The sequence below is a fragment of the Ambystoma mexicanum genome, chromosome 13 (genome assembly GCF_040938575.1).
Source record: "Ambystoma mexicanum isolate Mex_15411 chromosome 13, UKY_AmexF1_1, whole genome shotgun sequence".
Taxonomy (NCBI): Eukaryota; Metazoa; Chordata; class Amphibia; order Caudata; family Ambystomatidae; genus Ambystoma; species Ambystoma mexicanum.
The window spans coordinates 726,276,378-726,299,378 of record NC_090938.1 but is presented as its reverse complement, the minus strand read 5'-3'; the positions used below and the strand labels follow the sequence as shown (position 1 = coordinate 726,299,378).

The following is a 23,001-nucleotide window of genomic DNA, read 5'->3' as shown; positions in this document are numbered from 1 at the left end:
ACTTGCTGCTACATTAAGCAATGTTTTGTTATGGGCTTTTAGACACTTTGGAGAGATTGAGTTTTCCCATTTCGATAAACTAAAAGGGTCTTTCTGGCGTAAGGTGCTGGGGCTCTCAAACAGGGGGTCGTATACACACTACAAGGCTGGAATTTGGCATCCACCATCTCATTGCTTTGGCAAAGATTAAAAGTTTGCTATTCATGCAAAAGTTGTTAACACATAATGAATTGCCACTGCATTGCCTCATATTTGAGATTATGGAGACCGCTGCTTTGCTGTATGATTAGAGATCTTACGCGTTAACTTAAAATATTGTTTGCTACCCCAGAGTGCGGCCTGAGAGAGTAGCCTCTTTTGAATTGTTAATGAAAGAATTAATCAAAAAGGCAGCTCACTGGATTATCAGCACAATATGTCTGTGAAGCGGGTAGAAATTCCCAAGAGTTAATACCAGTGACTTATGTCATGGGAAAACCATACAAATATCATAAATTGCCATCCTTAGAGTTTGTTTATATGTGTTGGTTATTTATAATGCGCCTATACAGAAAATGGTGATCAAGGCGCAAGTGTATGCTATTACGATTCCAACAGTTGCTTTCTCTTGCGGTTTTGGGCCCAAGATCAGGCCTGCCTAAAGAGAAGTGCATCTGCCAGAAATCCCCTATCGCCTGGCGCGATTGAGACATCACGCCACATATTGACAGATTGTGATAAACTGGTTGATTACTATTATCTCTATTAGAGGCGTTTTTTTCTTAGAATTGAAATGATTAGAACAGATGAATTTTGGGTACGTTGTTAAATGGAAATAACTTGGCGGTAACGATTGCAGTGCTTAAATTAGGGACTCTGATTTATGTAAGCTACCTTAAGGACATAAAGTATGATGCTTGATTTGACACCAGTTTTACCATGATGAATTGTAAGAAAACTGTAAAAAGATTAATTTTATTTGTGCTTTATTTTAATGCATTATATATTGGCTAGTGTGAAAGCCTGTTTACATGGGCTAAAGTGCTGGCCTAATATATTTCCTAAGGCAACAGCTCCCTCTAGCGGTCACATAAGGAAAAGCAGGCAGTCTCTACTGCGTATGACTGCATCGGACAAATATACATCTGGCCATTAATTACATTGTATGATTGTAGAAATTCAAGCATAGTGTGTAAAGTTAAACCTTTAAGTATGTCACACAAAATAAATAAAAAAAGAAATATACCATGAAATGGTAAGTTGTGATCAAGCATTTGCTGGTTTTGCCGGTAAATGCAGTGGCAGTGGGACAGAAAAGAGGAAGTGGATTGCTAGAGCAACGACTACTCCAATGTTATCGATTATGAGATCCAATGCAGACAGTGCTGACCGACATGAGCATGTGGTCGCATTGATTAAGGCAAGAAGACACCCATTCAGATCACTGTTAGGCTCTGCGTTGATGTGGGGAACAATACCAACAGTACCAACATCACAGGCATTGCAATAGTTAAATGGCAGCTTCCTTACATGTGCTTTTTGTTCACGTTCACTGTCTTCCACAGCCAGCTTTCAGGGAACAAAGACCTTGTATTGATGTTGTCTTCGTCCTCGTAGTCTTCGTCTTCTTCTGCCTGGTGAACTGCAGTGGAACCGAAAGAAGATTGACTGGTAAGTTCAGTAAGGCAGATCTTGAAATATATGTAGCACACATGGGATCATGTGACTATGTCCCATCTATCTCGAAGCCATACCATGTCGCCATCCAAATACATTCCGGTGCTAATCTTGATGGCAACAGTGGTTGTATCATCGCTTTCCCGTAAAGTCAGAATCCTGACCGATACATGGGCAAAGAGCAAAAGTTTGATATGGACAAAATGTTGAGAGCACTGAAACATTCGGAGTACGGTAAACTGAGCTAGGTATCCCTTAAGCAATTATTGGCCAAATTCTCTCCCCATTGAGGCATTCATGAGCCAGAACGCGTGATATGAGATGATCAGCCAATGAGCCATGGCCATCTGCAGGGGGCATAGCAGTCACAGCCAATGGGGACAATGCATCTGACATGTCAGCTACTGCATTATCCTTCTATTATCTTCTTTTATCGTCTTCCCAAATCGTATTGGCTTTCTTTCCAACCAGGTATTGTACTTCACCCATGACCATTAATTAATTAAACCTAGTAAGGTTACGGCGTCTGCCATTATCAGAAGTGGCAAGAGGTTTGGAATTCTTGGAAACTTCCAGAAGCCCTTTCATTGAAAGATAGTGTTAGAAGTGTGTAATTTCTGTGAAGGAGACCCTGTGAAGGAGACCGGTAAGTTTTTCTTAAGAGATGAGTGTCTGGCACGTTGTAGACCAGATTGTGGGTGGGCCGGTAAAGAGGCCTACTGGTATTTGGTCAATGAGAGACGGCAAACCACTCAATATGGTTCAAGGGGAAGATTAGTTGAGTGGAAACTTTACTGATCTCACAATCCCATGTCATGACCTCACTTGGCCTCAACAATGACTCAGCTAGGGGTGAGTGAGGAGCAGATTATATGGGAGGCGGGGGCAGGGTTCTCAACTGATCCATTGGCGGGCGGAAGTAGTCACTCCAGTCCTGATTTCATTCTATGCATTCTGGTCCCTTTATTCTACCAACTAGCCCGGGGCCAACGATGCACATGAAACCGCCTGAAACCGAATCTAAAAAGTGGTGTCAATATATGTCTTGGCACAATGTGTAAAATGTGTATCATTTCTACTGCCATTTTTCCCGGTGCTGTGGCTCAAACATGTATCCACTGTGCTGCCCGTGTTTCTAGTGGGTGCATCATTTTCAGGGTATCACGTTGTTACATCTCCAGGCTTTTTTTTTGCCTGAAAAAACTCATCGAAATGTATGGGGGGGGTAAGGGTATATGAGGGGTAGGGGATGTGGGGCATAGGGACCAGTTAATTGGGAAGGGGGTCAGGGGACAAATCCCCCAAATAAAATAAAAACATTTGATGAGTTTTTTAAGCCAAAAATATTCAGCAAAAAACTCAGTGAATAAAAACCTGGCAATATAAAAACATAGAACCATTTTCGGATGGGCACACGCATGGTTCGCTGCATAGGAATCCATGCATGTACTTTTTATTTTTAAATTTTTTTTATTATTGGTTGTTTTGGTCGATATAGTTCGACATTTTAACATAGAAAAATAAACATAACATTTCAAAACAGTCACAATACATTTACAATACAATTATTCATATAATTGATCTTCAAATTAATATAAAAACCATGAGTAATAAAACATATATAACAACAAATGAACATCTCAACCCATACCTATATAATCCTTTCTTGTGTGCTATTGCATACTATCAAATCTTTTATTTCCCTTATTTCCTTTTCTTATCCATTCTTTTTGGTTGTCACATATTTTGCAGCGATCTTTATATTTTTAAGATAATTAATGATGGCGTATCTTGCACATTTTCTGTTGGTATGAAATATTGCTGCCCATAATTGATCTGGTGTGAAACATACATTTAAAATATCTAGTTCTTAAGACTGATAATTCAACGCAATGTACCATTAAGTGCTTCATAGTTTCAGTCGCCTTTTTACAAAATCGACAGCTTCGTTTTTCTAGTGAGATCATTTTCCATTTATATAGTATTACCTTAGTGAGCCAGATGCTTAGCCTAAAGCGCAAAAAGTCTGCACGATGATAAGAGGGTGGTGATTGCATGAGATAAGACTCAGGCTTGCCATATTTTCTTAAACAAAATGGATTTTGATTACATTTTTGAAGTTGCATACAACATCCTCTAGTTTGAATCCAGTCGTATGTCCATATTTTCAACTTAGCTTTATCTAGAAACCCTATTAATAGGGTTTCTGACATACCAGCTACGTGCAAAGCCCTTTGCGCTTGTAAGCGCCATGTCTTAACAAAGTCAGCATTTGATGTTTTCGGATACCTTAAGATCATTTCCATTTTCTCCCATTTTGCACTTTCTGTACAATGAGCACAGTTTCCATTTATAGATGGTGTAGAGAGATATGAGACCCAACTCATGTCTGATCATTGGTGATGATATTGACATTGGCAATCCGAGAGCTTTCTTCCAATATGAACCTTCTAATTTTGACCAATAAGTATATGGTTGATATGTTTTTGTTTCTGTACCATAGAGTATAATCGGTACGAACTTTTGTTTGTAATACACAATCAGTGGCTCTATGGTGAATTTGCAAAAATGTTGCTCTTATTACAGTAGCTTGTGATTGAGCTGTAAATTGTTTCATTTTTATACGGTCTTCATGAGACATGTCTCGTGGATGATTATTCACACAGATTCATAGGTATATATATGATGCCACTCTCTGTAGATGGATATTCTGTAGCTGCCACTGGTTGTATTTATTTCTGTGTTTGGCAGTGCCACATTGCATCACTTGTGTTTTTGTAGTATAAATGTTGATGCAATTTCTTTGGGCATATTTGTCCAATGCACTCAACATTGTTCGTAGTCCTCTGGGCGTTTTGGAAATAACAACCATATCATAAGCATAGAGTATCCAATTTATTGATATTCCCCTGGAGTCTAGGTGCATCAGTTATCAGACCTTTAAAGCATGTACCTATGTCTGAAATTAAAAAGTTAAATAAAGCGGAGGCTAATAAACAACCTTGTTTCAACCCCTGCTGTGTTTCTATCGGCCTGGACAGAAGGCCATCATTCCTTAATCGGACCTGTATAGCTGTGGTTGTATGTAGCTCTATTTTCAATTTTAGTATAAACCATGGACACCCTTGTTCTGTACGTTGTTTATACAGCAGCTCTGTTGGAACGAGATCAAATGCAGACCGTACGTCCACAAAGGCCAAATATATGGCCTGCTTCTGTTGTTTTTAATGATGAATAATGGTGTTTAATGTTATCAAGTTAATAGCTGTTCCTATTCCTGAAACAAAACCAGTGTGGAATGGATCTCTCAATTTCCTAACATTTAGCCATTCTAAAACCAACCGGGCAAAAAATGTTCCCAGACAATCGAGGAGTGCAATGGGCCTATACAAATTCGGATCTACTCGATTTCCCTTCTTAAATATTGGTAGGATGATTGATGATTTTCACGATAGTGGAATTATTCCAGTTTTCATAATATTGATAAAGATCACGTATAAGATTCGGGCCCAAGCCTTAGGATTGTGCTTCATCATGCAATTGTGTAGCCCATAAGGACCGGCAGCAGGAGAGGAGCTCAGCTTTGAAATGCAGTGTTGTATATCGGCTACATCAAAGACAAATTTATGTTCAAGAGTTATGTTGTAAGTGCCACAATGTAATTCTGGGAAGGGGGTCCGATAGACCTTGCCATAATGGGCTCTCCATGCACATTCATTTATGGGGTTAATTTGGACAGTAGATTGTGTTTGTTGTGCAGCTCCATTTAAGAGGGCCCATATTCCACCCGAGGTCTTTAAAATGATCTGTTTCATCATAGACTCGCCATCATTTTGATATTGGGTGGCTCGTCTTCCTCGTTGCCAGCTTTTATAGGTGTACTTCAATTGTTTTATCTGCAGGAATCTCCTAATAGGTGATACGTATTTCAAATTTCAAAGATCTTTTCGTAAAAGAGTCTTTTTTTCCTTCAGTTCATAGTCGAAGCCACGGAAATGTCCATTATTGCGACGTTGCACATGAGACCCTCCCTGCTTAAATATTTGCATTGAGCCTACATAACATGTATGATCTTGAGCTTCATTTCCTTGGTACGAATTTATCAATTTTTCTTCAAATCGAGCTAGATTTGTTTTATTCCATCTGACTCGATTTCCTGCATTATTAATCGTCAAATTAGTCATGTCACCATTTATGATTGATTTTTGTTTGGTGTCTGACCCAGCCCATGTTGAACATAACTGGTTATGATCGCTCGGTACAGAAGGTTTAATGTTCGGGAATATTACTCTGTTGAGGAAACATGCATCTGCATAAATATAATCCAAAATGGCCTGTTGACTATCTCTATGCCATGTTATGCATGGTGGAATGTCTCCTGGAACGGTACCATTCAACATTACATGATTTCTTTCTGCCATAAGAGTGGCACAGCGTTCTTCATCCACGGTTTGCTTTGAGCCTTCATTGGCTAATAGGTGAAATTTAGATCTCCCATAACCAGGGTATGATCTATTCTATCATCCATTAGTAGTTTATCCAGAATGGAACTTAGATGATCAAAGAAAATATCTGGAGTAAGATGTTTTTTCCCCCAGTATATATTTACCATGGCAAGGCTAAGGAAGCCTCTTTGTATTTTTGCTACTTGAAACCATGGAGAATGGGTAGCATGCGATTGAATTTTAAAGTTTTTATCTTTTTTGAAGGCCATAAGAAGGCCTGCCATTGGCCGACCCTGGGCCGATTTTATGGCCGGGAATTTTAATATGTTATTCGAATCCCATATTGGAGTTGCAAGGAGCCAAGTTTCCTGGAACACTGTGAGGTCATAACTGAGCAATTCATCGCATTTAGAATTGATATAATGTCTGTGCCCTCTCGTGTTCCATGATACTAGGCTGATTTTTTCACTTGCGACAAATAGTTATAATCTTTTCTCATATGCCTGATTTTGCCATTTATCCTGACTATCTGAATTTTGAATTGTATTCTGTTCCTCATTTAATATTTACCCATAGGTTCTCGTCCTGGCTAGTTCTTGTGTTTGTACTAGCTCTTTGCTTAGTGAGAAATCCTGATTTAATCAGAATCCTATATTATAAAGAGATGACCTTGCTTGCCAGAGTGTGTTTAGTACCACCCCTGATTGAGTCTTGCTGCCCCTACATTTTTAGGTCAATAAATTCGACCAGTCCGATATCTGCTGAAGTCAGGTCTTCTAGGGCTGGTATTTCTGAGCAGATGTTTAAAATACTTGTTCGATTTAAATCATAGGTCAACTACAGATGGCTTCTGCATTTTATTAACAGCCAGTGGTTGTTTTTGTACTGATCCCATTTGTTCTCTAATGGAGATGGAAGTCTTCTGTCTGAATGAGTTATGAAGGCAGAACAGTCATTTTGATGTGCACCATTTTTGGTTCTATGTGCACCAGCATATAGTTTGTCATTTGGGGGCCCTTCCTGGATCGCATTGGGTCATTTTAGGAGTAAATTCATGCCTGGGATTGTTGGTTGCATAGGCTGCCTAATGCAAGTATTCTGAGCTGTTTCCTTATTCTCTTTTACGTACAGCGCGATAGAGGACCTTATTTCATCGTGCAGCTCTTGTATGGTTGGATGCAATGCCCTTGATCTTTCAGATCTTTCTAATTCCACAGCCTGGGGTATCTTAAATTGCACAATGGGAGCAATGGGCGGCGCTGGGGCCACTGCCTCAGCTGTATTGCATTTCACGTTGGGAACTGAAGAGGGTGCTAGAGCTATTAGGGCCACCAGTTCGTCTAGCGGTTTGTAGCTCACTGTTTGTGACTTAGGTTGATTTAACTTTATTGTGTTGTTGATCGTCTTCTTTTTCATTGAGGTTGATACAGCTCTTACAAACTTCCTTGTTTTGGATAGGTTTTTAACTCGGACCGTTTTTGGTTATATAATTGTCCTTTTTTGTTGAGCTGTTGGGGGTATCACATTCCCCCCTATCTTTTTTGAGTCATTACAGAACATGTTAAATGGGTTACATGGTTTTAATATTGAGGGGCCTAAAGTAGCACCATTCCCATTCCCATTACCACTCTCTGTTTGGGTTAAATTCTTTGTCGACTCAACTGTTATCTCCCTTACTGGTGTCGGAAGATTTTCTAGAGGATCTATGTTTAATTGAGTTACTGCTGTTGAGCCTGCAAGTTTGGTGTGAGAGGGGAGGTTTGTTTTTGTAACATTGATACTCTCATGATCAATGGCCCTATCTTGTTGCCTCGATGTTTCACTAATTTAGTCTGATCCCTGTACTATTAAATTGATTTTTTTTTATTGTTTTATTGGTTAAACAAAATCAAAATGTCAACCTTTAACAAACAGAACACAGAGTATTCCTGTCAGAGAAAGTATTTCTCAAGTTCACTCAAGTTCCTACTTATTCCTCAATTTCAGGACCTAGATTATGGAGTTCATCGCCTTCCCTTATTGCTGTAAATATCCGTTCCAATTGATATCTCTTGTAGAATTAGTATGTTTCAATTGGTTATTTACCATATTAAGCTGGGTGCATCGGTCTTTTGAATCTGCTGTTAGCTGCATCAACAGTGACGTTTGTTTGTCTATTTACTTTCTCATCTAGAGACTCGTATAGCTTGGCGATGGTAAGTAGTGCTGTGTTCATTGCACTTAATGTATTATTTAACGCAGGAGCTTCTGGAAAGGAAAATCGATTGTGCAATGAATTTGGTTGATGTTCATGAATGAAATAGGAACGTTCCTCGATTATGTCATTGAATTTGGATCGACGAGGCGTGGGCGCGACAAATGATAAGGATCTATTAGAGGAGACAGATGCAGACTTGTCAAACATGATTGGGGATTTCGATAACTCAGGGTCTTTTGCCGGTTGTACTTCTGTCTCTTGTATTGTGGCTGAAGCTGTTTCATTTGCAGCTAACTCTGTGTGACCTTCATCATGAAGTTGGATTAAGTCACCGGTATTGGAACATATGTACTTGACTTCTTGTGAATTGCGCGTCTGCTTATTACTGGTATTCATGAAGTCCATAGCCTCGTCGTCAATCTCACCGGCAACTGTTAAGTTGTCATAAGCTTGCCGCAATTTATGTTGCGCTAACACAGTGCAAGTTGTAGGTGGTTTCGGCGAGGAGTTGTAGGAACTTGAGTGTGTAGCAGGATTTGATCATATTAGTTAAGTGGACCACAGTTCACCAAAATTACATGCAGACTCTAATGTAATATCAGTCATTTCACAAGTTTACAGCACTTCCGGTTTATTATGAGGAGGTACAATTACAGTTTCCTTGGACCATTCCTCATTACTATGGTTGTGGGCGCTATCGGTAGTTACCTTTGATGACCGAGGCTTCAATTGAACCGTCCCATTTGTTGTTCGTCTAGGGTCAGCTACATAAAAAGCACGGATGTCCTCTGATAACGAGACTGACCGTTGTATTTTTTGCAACTTGTGTTCTTTTAAAGCCGCAGTCAGTAACGTTTGCTTAGTATTGACATCCGCATTTTTAAATGTGTCCTCGGGCAATGCTGGCATTGAGGTTTTTAGAGTGTGAACATTTTTAGACATGTTGAGTATATTCGTTTTTTAGACTGAGTATGTAACAGCAACCCCTCACTTGCTAATAGATCACACTTCTCCCAGTCTGATAAAGCCTCTGCCCTCCGTTCAGCGAGACAGAAAAACACACTTAACAAAACGCACTTGCGCGGCCACAGTGCTTTTGTTTAGATTGTGGTTATGGAGGTGGGACAAACACTGCAGGTGAAAGGGAAAAACAGGAGGAGTGGATTAGTATTGCCAAGTTCTGTGGAACAAAGTTCCCACAGTCGCTGACACTCCTTAAGCTACCAGCGTGACAAACACGGTCCAATCCGCGGCGTCGGATGGAGTCCAAATTGCAACGTAGTACGTCAGATGAGCGCATCAGCACCGGCAGCAGGCAGCCAGCAATCCAGCGAGACAGCAAAACACACTTACCAAGCATGTACTTTGACAGAGGTGACATGTGAAGTACTGGAAGGCCTTGTTCCTTTGCTTTCAGAAGTCACCTTGCTTCCATGTGTTTTCAGTGAAAAATGTTTAGTCGAAAAAGGTTTAATTGAAACATTTTTCATCTAATGTAGATTAATGACATTTTCCATCGAAAATGCGTATATCGATTTACAGAATGTTTAAAAAAAAATGTAATTGGGGTGTCTCCCCAACCTTGTTTTCTGCCCTTTAAAACACCCAAACATTTCCAAATATGTTTTATTTTTTTTTATTTGTGGGGTCCCGACAAACCCGTTTTCCAAATGTAACCCTTTACCCCACCCAAAAATGCATACATATATTTTAAATAAGAAAAAGTTTCAATGAAAGATTTTTTCAATGAAAAAAGTTTTCAATAAAACATTTTCGATGAAACATCTTTCACTGAAACATTTGTCAATGAAAAGACTGCATACCGTCACCTTAAACCCACCGGCATTTTATCCAATGTCTTCTGAAAAGAGTTCTGTGAAATGCACCATCATTTATGTTTAAAATATTCTTGGTGGGAGAACCTCCCCACAATCTCTTGGGGGTGTTGGGCTCGCTGCTGTTTGGGGTGGCCATTTACACTGCACCAATATGAAAGCTAATTTATTGTCACCAATGAGAGCCTTTTCTTTAAGCTTACAAACTATCAGGCCTGGCCCGCAAAGTCCTATCGCCAAGATATCCCAGAGGATTTGAATCCGCCATCCACCGGCTTCCTGAGTCGCCGCCCTGGTGGTCTCCAGAAGCAGCTAGGTAATTCCATCACAGCGGCCACTTGGGGAAAACGTCTTCCAGGTATGCATGTACGCTATGTATCTTACGTAGTGCATAACAGCACGCAGGCGCATGCGCGGCGCCAGGCAATTGGAAGCAGCGGACATCGCTCTGTCTTGCGGGCCAGCCCAGCGCTCAGACAGCAAGAACCTGTCGAATTTCCCACCTCACAGAGAGCAGTTTATTTAATCACGTTTAAACTTTTAAAAGTAAGCAAATACATTGCTCTCTGAGATGAGAAAAAAAGTGTCATTAACGTGCCTGGGGCAGCAGAAAACGAGCAGAGGCAGAGGACAAAAGACTACCAATGCATTACCAATAGACCCCCTGCGCTGAAACGTTGAAGTTATAATTAGCATTAACTAAACAGCCAGTGAGTTGCAGCGTCATAGATAGGAAAGGGCCTGAGCGGTCCGGAGGACATGAAAGGACATGAAAACAAGCACTGCCAATGCCAACAGTTTGGGCTTTTGTACAGTTAATGTTAAAGGTTTTTATACCGCCCACCGATGTCACTCGCACGGTCTACAGGTGCTCAGGTGTGTCTGCAATGAAAGGCAGGAAGGTGGGTGGCTAGTAGGTGTGAGAGGGAAAAGAGCAAGAGAGCTGTGATGTGCTGTTGGCAGCTTCAGTTCGGAAACACTAATCACTGAGCATAAATGTGATTTTCAGGAGTTGGCCACCATCTGCTGTTGTGTGAGATTGTGTGGTTTGTTTTATTGTTGTGGTGTTGTGAAGTACAGGCAGTTTGTGTTAAGTCCAGAGTTGGAGAGGTGTATGCAGAGGAGTGAGTTTATTTGTACAGATTGTTGGTGAGGGTCCTGGCAATCCACCCAAGTGCATCATATCTCCCACCCTAGGAATCCATCCAAGTGCATCATATCTCCCACCCTGGCAATCCACCCAAGTGCATCATATCTCCCACCCTGGCAATCCACCCAAGTGCATCATATCTCCCACCCTGGCAATCCACCCAAGTGCATCATATCTCCCACCCTGGCAATCCACCCAAGTGCATCATATCTCCCACCCTAGGAATCCACCCAAGTGCATCATATCTCCCACCCTGGCAATCCACCCAAGTGCATCATATCTCCCACCCTAGGAATCCATCCAAGTGCATCATATCTCCCACCCTGGCAATCCACCCAAGTGCATCATATCTCCCACCCTGGCAATCCACCCAAGTGCATCATATCTCCCACCCTAGGAATCCACCCAAGTGCATCATATCTCCCACCCTGGCAATCCACCCAAGTGCATCATATCTCCCACCCTAGGAATCCATCCAAGTGCATCATATCTCCCACCCTAGGAATCCATCCAAGTGCATCATATCTCCCACCCTAGGAATCCATCCAAGTGCGCCACACCTCCCCCACCCCACGGAAATCCACCCAAGGGCACCACTCCCCCCACCTCAGGAATCCACCCAAGTGTGCCACATCTCCCCCACCCCACAGAAATCCACCTAAATGCACCACTCACCGCACCCAAGGAATCAGTTCAAGTGCGTCAAACCTCCCCCCCTGAAAAGCAGTCCAAGTGCATCACATCTCCCACCCCTGAATTCCATCCAAGTGTGTCACACCTCCCACCCCTGGAGTCAATCCGAGTGTGTCACACCTCCCCACCGGAAAATACATCGAAGTGCATCATATTTCCTACCCCTGAAATCCACCTAAGTGCGTGAGATCCCCTACCCCTGAAATCCACCTAAGTGTGTCGGATTCCCTAACCCTGAAATCCACCTAAGTGTGTCAGATTCCCTAACCCTGAAATCCACCTAAGTGTGTCAGATTCCCTACCCCTGAAATCCACCTAAGTGCGTCAGATTCCCTAACCCTGAAATCCACCTAAGTGTGTCAGATTCCCTAACCCTGAAATCCACCTAAGTGCGTCAGATTCCCTAACCTTGAAATCCACCTAAGTGCGTCAGATTCCCTACCCCTGAAATCCACCTAAGTGCGTCAGATTCCCTACCCCTGAAATACACCTAGGTGTGTCAGATTCCCTAACCCTGAAATCCACCTAAGTGCGTCAGATTTCCTAACCCTGAAATCCACCTAAGTGCGTCAGATTCCCTACCCCTGAAATCCACCTAAGTGCGTCAGATTCCCTACCCCTGAAATCCACCTAAGTGCGTCAGATTCCCTATCCCTGAAATCCACCTAAGTGCGTCAGATTCCCTAACCCTGAAATCCACCTAAGTGTGTCAGATTCCCTAACCCTGAAATCCACCTAAGTGCATCAGATTCCCTAACCCTGAAATCCACCTAAGTGCGTCAGATTCCCTAACCCTGAAATCCACCTAAGTGCGTCAGATTTCCTAACCCTGAAATCCACCTAAGTGCGTCAGATTCCCTAACCCTGACATCCACCTAAGTGCGTCAGATTCCCTAACCCTGACATCCATCCAGGTGCATCACAATTCCCACCCCTGAAATCTGTCTAACTGCGTCACATTTCCTATCCATGAAATTCTTCCAACTGCGTCACCTGTGGCAGTCGTGATTTTGGTCTCCCCCTAGTTGCCCTTTCTGGGTTATACCTTAATCTTCACCTCAGTGGTCATGATTTCTATGGTTCTCTGGAATGCCTTAAACTGTCTGATTTCTTAGTACACGCCCTATTACTAGCTAGGTGATGTGTTCACTGGCCTAAGGGGAATCCGCAGGGAACGGTTAGTGGTCTTCCTCGATACCCTACGGGGGTTGTCTATTACTACTCGGGAGGGTCTGGTGCATTACTCCAGTTCACTTGTTGGTCCTCACTGGGGTTACGCCTAGGCTGAGAGTATCCCTTCCCTGATTTTCCCTCCCCCGGTTTCCCTTGAGCCTCCTTCCCTGGCCTAATCGTGTCGGGCCCACCAGCTTCTCTGTTTCTTAGTAGTCCCTCTTTAGGGGTGGGGGGCAGAGGGGGTGTCTCTGCTTAAGGTCTCTCTTCACAGTCCTATCCCTCTTCCCTCTATTGTTTTCGGGCTGTTTTTCAGTTTTCAGTACTTGGCGGTTACGAGGCGTGTAGGTGCTGTTCAGTCGGTTTCATTGTGAGCTGAAGAGCCAGGTTGTTAAGAAGTTTTCTGAATTTTGGTTCGTCCTCCATAGTTTGTATTTCCCTGGGAAGGGAGTTCCATAGTTTCACGGCTAAGCAGGCGAATGCTGATCCACCTGGTTTTTGATGTGTGTATTGTGTGGGTTCTAGGATGTCGTTGCAGGATCTCAGGGTTCTGGTTGGTTTGTAGCTGGAAAGTTCCCTTTGAATAAATTGAATACATAGGCATGGGATAAGCACTTGCCAGGCACTGCTGTAGGGGTATTAACCGGGCAATGATGGTAACGAGAGCAAAATGGTGTGAGTACCTGAGTATCTAATAGCAGTGCCTGGCAAATGCCTAATACTTGTACACAAGTTAAAACTGTTGGCTTTGCCAATGCTTGTTTTTAACAGGTCTTCAGTAAAGGACATGAATAGTGCTAATAAATGGAGTGGCTGAAGGTGCGCCCAGATAAGACATTTTTATTACACCAGAATTGTGTTTACAGCTCCAATGAAGTCATTAACTCCCAGAAGACTGCTTTGAAAAAATGCTGGCAGGCACTTTGAGTGCAAAGTTTGATGGTAAGGCTTGATTAAAGTGAACAGAAAGAGTTGCCATGAGGAGCTATTTTGGGCAGAGAGGGGCAGGAAATGGGTGGGAATGGACATAGGGATTAGCATGACCATGTGCAGTCAATGGGTGGGCAAACAACCAAATACCTTCAAGCTTTGTGCCCTATCTCATATGCCACTTCTCGCTATCTGTACTCTAATGCAATCGTTTTGGCTCATATGTGTGCCTGTCACCTAACAGCCCAAACTGAAAAAGGTTTTGTTTCTGTGCACCCAAGGTTTGTATGGATGCATGCGAGGGAGCGTGTAGGTTTGTGCATGTTTATATGGAGGAGATGTCTGGAAGTGCATGCATATGAATGAATGGGGTGGGAATGGTGTACATGGGTGCTAGTGCATGTGTGAATGGCAGATATGCTGTATGGGTGCAGGACTGGTGGCTGAATGTGTAGATGTGTGTGCTAATATGTATATATGTGAATCTGTATATGTGTATGGGGCCCGGGGAGGGGGCATTGGAGCATGAACATTTTTTAACAGGAACATGGCATGTTTAACTGGCATTTCTTGGGCAAAGCAAAAGCAACTTGAGTGTTGTTATGTGAAGGAGGGGTTGGCGCGGGAGGAGGGTACTGCAATCGGGCTGGCTGGAAATGTACTCGTATTAAGAGCAAAGCCAACATGTTGAGTGTATGTACATGGGGGAGGGCATGTTTCCTTACTGTGGCATGGATGGCATGTTATTTTATTTACTGGTATTAAGGTCAAAGACAAACGACAACATAACTGTCCTTATATGGGGGGCATGGCATGTTTACTGGGTAAACACAATGCGATGAGAGTTCTTATATTTGTATTATGATATGATATTCATACAGTGCTTTCGGCAAAGCGCTGTACATAGAAATACGTGCATGCAATTATCACTGAACTGAAGTTGGTTGGAAGGATGAAGGACTGAGTTGGCCTTGCCATGATTTGAATCTGTGAGCTGCAGATCACACTCAGTTTGCAACAGCAAGCTCTCAACCCGCTGAGCTATTTCACCGGCTAGCCAGCAAAGACATGTTTTCTTACTGTGGCATGGATTCCTTTTTTTACTGGCATTAAGGCAAAGCCAACAGGAGTATGTTCTCACGGGGGGGATAGTGGCATATAGGGGCAGAGCCAGCAGGAGAATGTTCTCACAGGGGGATACTGGCATATATGGGCAGAGCCATCAGGAGTATGTTCTCACAGGTGGGGGGGATACTGGCATATATGGGCAGAGCCATCAGGAGTATGTTCTCACAGGGGGATACTGACATATATGGGCAGAGCCAGCAGGAGTATGTTCTCACAGGTGGGGGGGATACTGGCATATATGGGCAGAGCCATCAGGAGTATGTTCTCACAGGTGGCGGGGATACTGACATATATGGGCAGAGCCATCAGGAGTATGTTCTCACAGGTGGGGGGGATACTGGCATATATGGGCAGAGCCATCAGGAGTATGTTCTCAAGGGTGGGGGGGATACTGGCATATATGGGCAGAGCCCTCAGGAGTATGTTCTCACAGGGGGATACTGACATATATGGGCAGAGCCAGCAGGAGTATGTTCTCACAGGTGGGGGGGATACTGGCATATATGGGCAGAGCCATCAGGAGTATGTTCTCACAGGTGGCGGGGATAAGACATATATGGGCAGAGCCAGCAGGAGTATGTTCTCACAGGGGGATACTGGCATATATGGGCAGAGCCAGCAGGAGTATGTTCTCACAGGGGGATACTGGCATATATGGGCAGAGCCAGCAGGAGTATGTTCTCACAGGGGGATACTGGCATATATGGGCAGAGCAGGCATGAACATGTTCTATTATAGAATCATTATTGGCATTAAGGGGAAAGCCAACATGAGTAGGTTCTTACGTGGGAATACTGGCATATATTGGTGCACCAGAATGGACATGTGTGGGCAAAATAAATATGAAAATAGTTTTTTACACTGGCAGAGTACTGGCATGTAATAGCAGCAAAGTCATTGTAAAATGCGCCTGTGAATTGTTCGTGACTTGGCATCTAATGGACCTTTTTCATGTCTTGCCCCATGAAGCCGATTGAAACTGTGTGGCTTGTTACCTAATTTATCTCAGAAAGTGCACTGTAAAATGCACCATTTTAACCCATTATTTCTCAAATATTCTCTGGGGGAGAATCCCCGGAAACTCGTCTAATTGGTTTGCGCTCCCTCGCTATGCTCGGTCCCTCCTGTGCATTTGCCTGGGGGCAGAGGGTGAGCCCCACTACCTTAGTTGCACGCGCCACTTGTGACACAATCCTGGCTCTGCCTCTGGTGATTTGGGGTGAAAGATGCTTCTGTCAGGCCAAAGAAAGGCGTAATGCCTACTCAGCCTTCTGGTGGGGGGAGTCTATAGCACGATAGGTTGAATGGCCCCTCTCACTACCAGCTTTCAAAACTGCCATCCACCCCCCAAAATGTTGAGGCTGGCTCCGCCCCCATGCGCAGGAGTGATTGGGAGTACTAAAGGGAAAGAAGGGAAGAGCGTGAAAGGAGTCGGTTTAAAACTGCTTTCAGTATGGCTAGGTTACATGGCTGGTACCCAACAGAGCCTCGAAGCGACACAAAAGGCACTAGAGGGGAAGAGGAGAGGCGTAGGTAGGATAGGAGGCGAAGCAGTCATGTTGTCAGATGAGGTAACAATGCAGGTAAATGGTAAACATAGCTCCCAAATGCTGTATCCAGGCACATAATAGCGAACCTTGCCATATAATAATAATTTGGCATTTATGTAGCGCTACGAACCCGAAGGTATCTGAGCGCTGCTTATTATTACCCACGGTGTGTGGTGCTCTGCACGATGACCTCGTAAGGATGAAAGGCTGAGTTTGGCCGTGCTCGGATTCGAACCTGCGTTAGCAGGCTCTGCACATGTCAAGGCAAGCGCTCTACTCGCTGTGCCACTTGACCGACTAAATACAGAGAGAGTATGCTATGTTATGTTAGGCAGGATATGTACAGCACACATCTTCCACGTACATGGCCTTCTCGCCCTGTACCCGAGTACATGAGGCTTATATCTTGAAAGTAGCATAACCTCCTAGTCATATGTTGGCAATAGTTGTCGAACAGCGTGAGTATATGGACATAGGTGATCAGGGCTAAAGGCGAGGGTACACACGGGTGGACACTTTTTTTAGAGGGTGGACTCAGCCCCCCCCCCCACCACCCGTCCCCAGCTAAAATGAGGAACGTTGAAAGTCTTCCTTGAATTTATTGATGAAATCGAACCACGGTCGTCAGGCTCGTAGACAGGAGGCTTCACCACTGCACTATGTAAGCTGACGAGAGACAACTAACAATTTAAGGTGAAATGTCCCATTTGGGTACTGCAGGTCCCAGGAAAACATCTGCATTGGCTCTCGTAGTTTAAAACATGCACAACGTTTAATCTTTTCAAAAACACTATTAGAGGATAATATCCTCTCTTGGTTTTGTGTGAGTGTTGATTTTATGAAAAGGCAAATGCCATTCGTCCTGTGCAATTTGGGTGGTTATGCAAAGCCAATATAATGAAATGTGCATATTTCACTTTGATATCACTTTGATATGCTAATTTCTGGCGACGTCACATCGACCCACTGTATGCGCCAATGCAAACATCTGTCAAATGTTGGCAAAGTATGGCGCATGATGCAAGCATGTAGGCAAATTATCAACATACTTAGCAAATGCCGTGAGCGTCTGGCATCTGATGCCAAAAGCTGCCAATTAGCGTGGGTACCTAGCAATGGGGTAAGAACAATGCCATACGATGTCATGTGATGTCATCATATCATGTCAAACCTGGCACATGACATGGTAACCGGGGCATGCAATGTGAATACCTTGCTACAAAGTAAACACGCTCCCTGAACATAGGTCACAATTGTTGGAGTTCTCAATGCTTGTATTCTCTCTCCGTACATAGCATGCACGCACACGCGCGCACACACACACACGCATGCATGCAAGCACAACACATTGTGCCCTGACTCGCACAACACCAAGCCATGGCAGTTATCCCTAAAGCGCAACTGCCTCAGTCTCCTGGCCACTTTATCTGCTCTCGCCCCCAGTCCCCCTTATGCCGCGAGCCCGGGGCTACGCAAGACCCCATTGCATAATTCGACTGAAAAGTCTGAAAGGCCTGTGGCCGTCCCTGGAGGTTGCTTGGCTGCACCAGCGTTTCAAATCGCAAGGGCGCAGTTGTGTGTATAGAGGAAAGATGGAGGAAATGTGGTGTAGTGGTTACATTCTTCTTTCTGGAGGCAGTAGACATTGTTTTTGACCTGCAGGGTTCCTCTCGTGAACCACGCTGTGTGATCTTGGGCAAATCATGTTATCTCCATGACCATCAATGTCTTTATCTCAGTGCTTAGAAGCGGACTGATGGGCAACGTTTCCTTGCCATTCACAGCATTGCGAGCTGCAGATGGCTCTTGCTGTGCCCCCTTCTGCTTCCTGGAGGAGGCGGAGCCACGCTGCAACACGTGACGGATCACGTGACTTATCAGGACATTTTAAACAGCCGTGAGTCACCTTAGCGGCGTTAAGCCCGTCGGGGTAAAGGCCACTGGCTGTTGTGCGGCTGTTCGGCGCTGGAGGTGATTTGACTTTTGCTGGTGGATTGCCTATGAACTTTGGCTATAAATGTGTTTTTGCTGGAATTGGCATTATTGAGCAGGCAAAGTAACTCGGTGACTACTTGATATTTAGTGGCTGTGAACTTGCCCCTTTTTTTCATATTATTATTCCCTCACCAACTTCCACAAAATGCTGAAGACTACCCTGTTCACTTAAGGCTAGACATTCCAGCATGATTATCCCATGTATATCGTATCATATGTTCAAAAGCAATACTTGTAACAACAGTACGTCATCCTGCAACATTGACAATGTGTCAACATCCGCTATTTTACCTGTACCATGTAACTAAGTTCATTGCAAGTAACAGCGCCTCAATGCCCTGGGCTGCTTGTGCGCTATATAAATGTAAATAAATAAATAAATAAATAAATACATAAAAGATTTATGTGTTATTTGTTTTGTTCTGTGTAGTCTGTTGAATGTATCCTTCTACCAAACGTTTGCTACTTTTTTAATTATTATTTCGCATACGCGATTGCCGAAGTGAATTGTTAAGTGTATTGCTATCTCGCTGACTAATTAGATAGCGGGAGAGCTGGTGTGAGCGTGGAACAAGGTGATTTGCTTTTGTGTATTTATTTTATTTTTCTTTTGATATTATTATTTATTATTTAACTTTGTGTTGACTATGTCCCGGTTAATAAATTCACTGAAAACAGGCATGCCAGAGCATGTGGTAAACACATATAAACTGGTCCCCCCTATAACCAAAACAGATTTAATTGTTAAAAGACTTAAAGCCAATACAGACAAAAACGAGCGAGTTCCTTACATAGAGATATTCGCACTTTCTGTACATTAGACGTTGTGGGGTCGGAAACAACTACCTCTGTCCCCCCGCAAAGTGAGACCAATATGCTACCAATATCTAATATGTCTTTGGTCCAAACTCCTCAGGCTATTTGTTCTAATGCCTTGGCTCTGACTGAAGTACCAATTACTCTAAATATGCTTTCTAAGGAAATAGTGTCTGATCCAAAAGCATGTTCTACAATTGTACAATTGCAACAGGCAGGAAGAGAAGTAGCAGACGCAACGATTGCATTAGCTTATACAACAGGAGACATAGGTATTTCCCAAGTAAGTATCAGTACCGATGTTCAAGTAGAACCACTAGCGGCTAAATCGCCATCGGATGTACCTTTGTGTTCCGTTGCTGCTCGGCATTTATTACGAGCTGAATATGGAAAATTAACAGCCGTGGGTGAATTTAGTGACGATACATTAGCCTCTATGAATGAGTCCAGTCCACATGATTTCGAAACACCTGAGGTCATGTATATATGTTCCAAAACGGGTGATCTGATACAATTTGCTGAAAACTCACATATGCATACATCTTGCGTTGAAAATGTACAAACTCAAGCTTCTATTTCCCCAGTGGAAAAACTGAATCCAGAACTATATAAATCTCCAATACTTTTCGAGAAATCTCCATCTAGCATCTCAAATCTATCCTTTGTAGCCCCAACACCTAGACGCACTAGATTTAATGATCCTGACAACAATCATCCGTACTTTATACGTGATAGTCAGATGCCATATAAAGACAATAGGTTCTCTTTTCCTGAGGCTCCGGCATTAAATAACACGTTAATTGCAATGAATACAGCACTATAGTCCTTAGCAAAACTATATGAATCATTAGAAGAAAAAATATCATGTCAGGCAAGAGAAGTACATTTGATTTATTCACTACTTAAAAAAGAACAGCGAGCGCAAATTCCAATATCTCGTCCACTTTTATTGAAGTTCATAACTCAATCTACCCAAACGAGTGTACCTCAAAAACCGGACATGGCGGGAGACTTGTTGGCAAACTTAGCAAAAAATTCCAACCTTGCAGCAGATGCCGTCCAAGAACCAAGCACTCAATTAGTACCCGGTAACTTGACAGAGATTACCTCAAAAGTGCAAAATACTTCACTTAATATCCAAGGCGTAAGTGTTCAACCAGTCCTTGTTGACCCAATCGGGGTAACCCCGAAAATACAAGGAATATCATTTGCACCCATGTTTACCAACTTGAAAGCCCAGGTGGCAGCTCCTACTCGGTCTACTGAGCAGGTTACTGACCTTATAACTCAGCAATCCACTGTTAACAGTAATTCCGTGTTGAAAGTTAAAAAAGCTACGAAACTAGTGATCTCGGCTAGGAAAAAAAGGAAATAGAATTTAAACTTTGAAAATCAGCTCAGGAGAAAAGAAGCCCTAAAATATAAACCACTAGATGACTTGCTTGCTATTGCGGTACCTTCATCCAAAAAACCGATGGGAGATGATGTGCTGGGTTTAAATATGGTTATGTCCACTCAAGCTATAGCTGCAGATACAGCGGCCCTTCCAAATCTTTTAGCCGCAGATGCAGTCCAAGCCATGAGTTCTGTAGTAGCTCCGTCCAAAACTTTAGTCACCCATGGCAATGCATCATGCTCAACTGTGGACATCATACAGAATTTACGCGAAGATGTACGGGCGTCTTTTGCAAAACACTCTAAGGCAAAATATGCTCTCGTGCAGTGCTACTCAGCTCCTATTAGTGAGTTTCAAGCCAATAAAGTGCATGGTACTCATGTAGAAGTGGGAAATACACATTTAAATAATACTGTTAGCATGTTGCAAAATCTATGTGAAGAAATACGAGTCTCTTTTGAAAAATATACCAGAGAAAATGAATCCCTTACACAAACCATCAGGTCAGCTAATTAAGGCATACGTAGCAATCCTGATCAATTTAAGCAAGTTACTCATAAAGAAATGCCCAATATTGAGCTTCTGTTGAAAGGTCCTAAAATGTTACAAATAACGGCACAACAGGAATCTGCTGAGCAGGGGATTATGGGCCCCTCAACTGATAGTAGGTCGCCCAGGATCCAACAGACTGAGCATGACCCTGGGATGTCTAGGCATGTAGGTAAAGGCCAATAGAAACATCATCGCCTACTCGTCAGATGTCGTGGCTATCTTTTGCCACATATGACCTTAATCTTGCTAGTTCTTTGAATATTTGTGCGGATATTACTGCACTTGAAGACATAAGATCTGCGAATATCGGTTTAGTGGAATTTGTTAATGATATAGACTTAACAGAATCACGATTGTTTATTCAATTAAGGGTTGTTTTAAACACTTTGTGGCTAGCGCATACAGCTTTCTACAATCTGGGCTTCATTCTAACACAGGATCTGGCCCTCCATGACACGAATCAAATGAATATCGATCGCCCAAAAATTAGAACATATGGTGACAATGTAACATCTGTGACATCGGCGGTAGGGCGCACACAAAATGTCTGGGTAGCTGACAATTGTAATGTGAGATCATAACAATCCGAGACGATGGTTTCTATTAGCCCACTCTCCTGGAACACAAGAGGTCACAGACATCTGATTAACAACAAGAGCAAGGAGCTCCTTCAGTTTGACATACTAGTGCTCCAGGAGACATGGCTTCGTACAATACCAGCTTGGGATCAATATAACATCTTTATGGTACCCGCCATTGATCGGTCCAAGGGACGTCCCATGGCTGGCTTGTTAATGGCCTTTAAGAAGGACAAGAATCTTGAAGTTATTTGGCATAGATCTCCCTCACCCTGCTTCCAATATGTTAAGATCCAGCATGGTCAAAGCTTTTGTGCTATAGTGAACATATATTGGGGGAAAAGACATCTGTCCTCTAAGGTCTTTTTTGAGACTCTGACCCTGATTCTTGATCAATTGTTATTAGACAACACTATCATCAACACATTTATAATGGGCGACCTAAATTTGCATTTATTATCTTCTAAAAACGGTCCAGGATTGATGAATGTCGTTGGTTGTCTATAATGGCTGATCGGAATTTTGTTATGGTCAATGGCTCACTACAGGGAGATGTGCCAGCTAAAACCACTTGGCACAATGCTGGTAATCATGCAACCCTGGATTATATGTTCGTAAATGCTCACTTTTTGAATAATATAACCATGTTCTTAGTCAAGTCAACTATTCTGAGTGATCATAGTCTACTCCATTTGACATGCGATTGGCCAAAAAACAAAAAACAAGCTTATAATATTAACATGTCTAATTTACAGGTTAATAATGCTGGCAATCGTATACTATGGTCCCAGTAGAAATTATGCCAGTATAGAGATGTGTTATCCGAATTATACTCTGTTGACAGTGAATGTGATAGTGGATGCTATGTACGTGCTATGCAGATATTCCCAACACAAAGAGTACACCCTAA

The 23,001-nt window shown here is 42.8% G+C and overlaps 1 protein-coding gene across 1 annotated transcript in view; it reads right to left on the bottom strand.

Annotated features, from left to right (window-relative positions):
- Window positions 1-23,001, bottom strand: part of LOC138521816 (complement C4-B-like) — a 528,615-nt gene that overhangs the window by 202,232 nt on the left and 303,382 nt on the right. Inside the window, exon 18 of the mRNA XM_069634932.1 lies at window positions 1,510-1,621. Within this exon, the coding sequence (XP_069491033.1) occupies window positions 1,510-1,621 (112 nt within the window). The remainder of the gene's footprint in view (window positions 1-1,509; window positions 1,622-23,001) is intronic.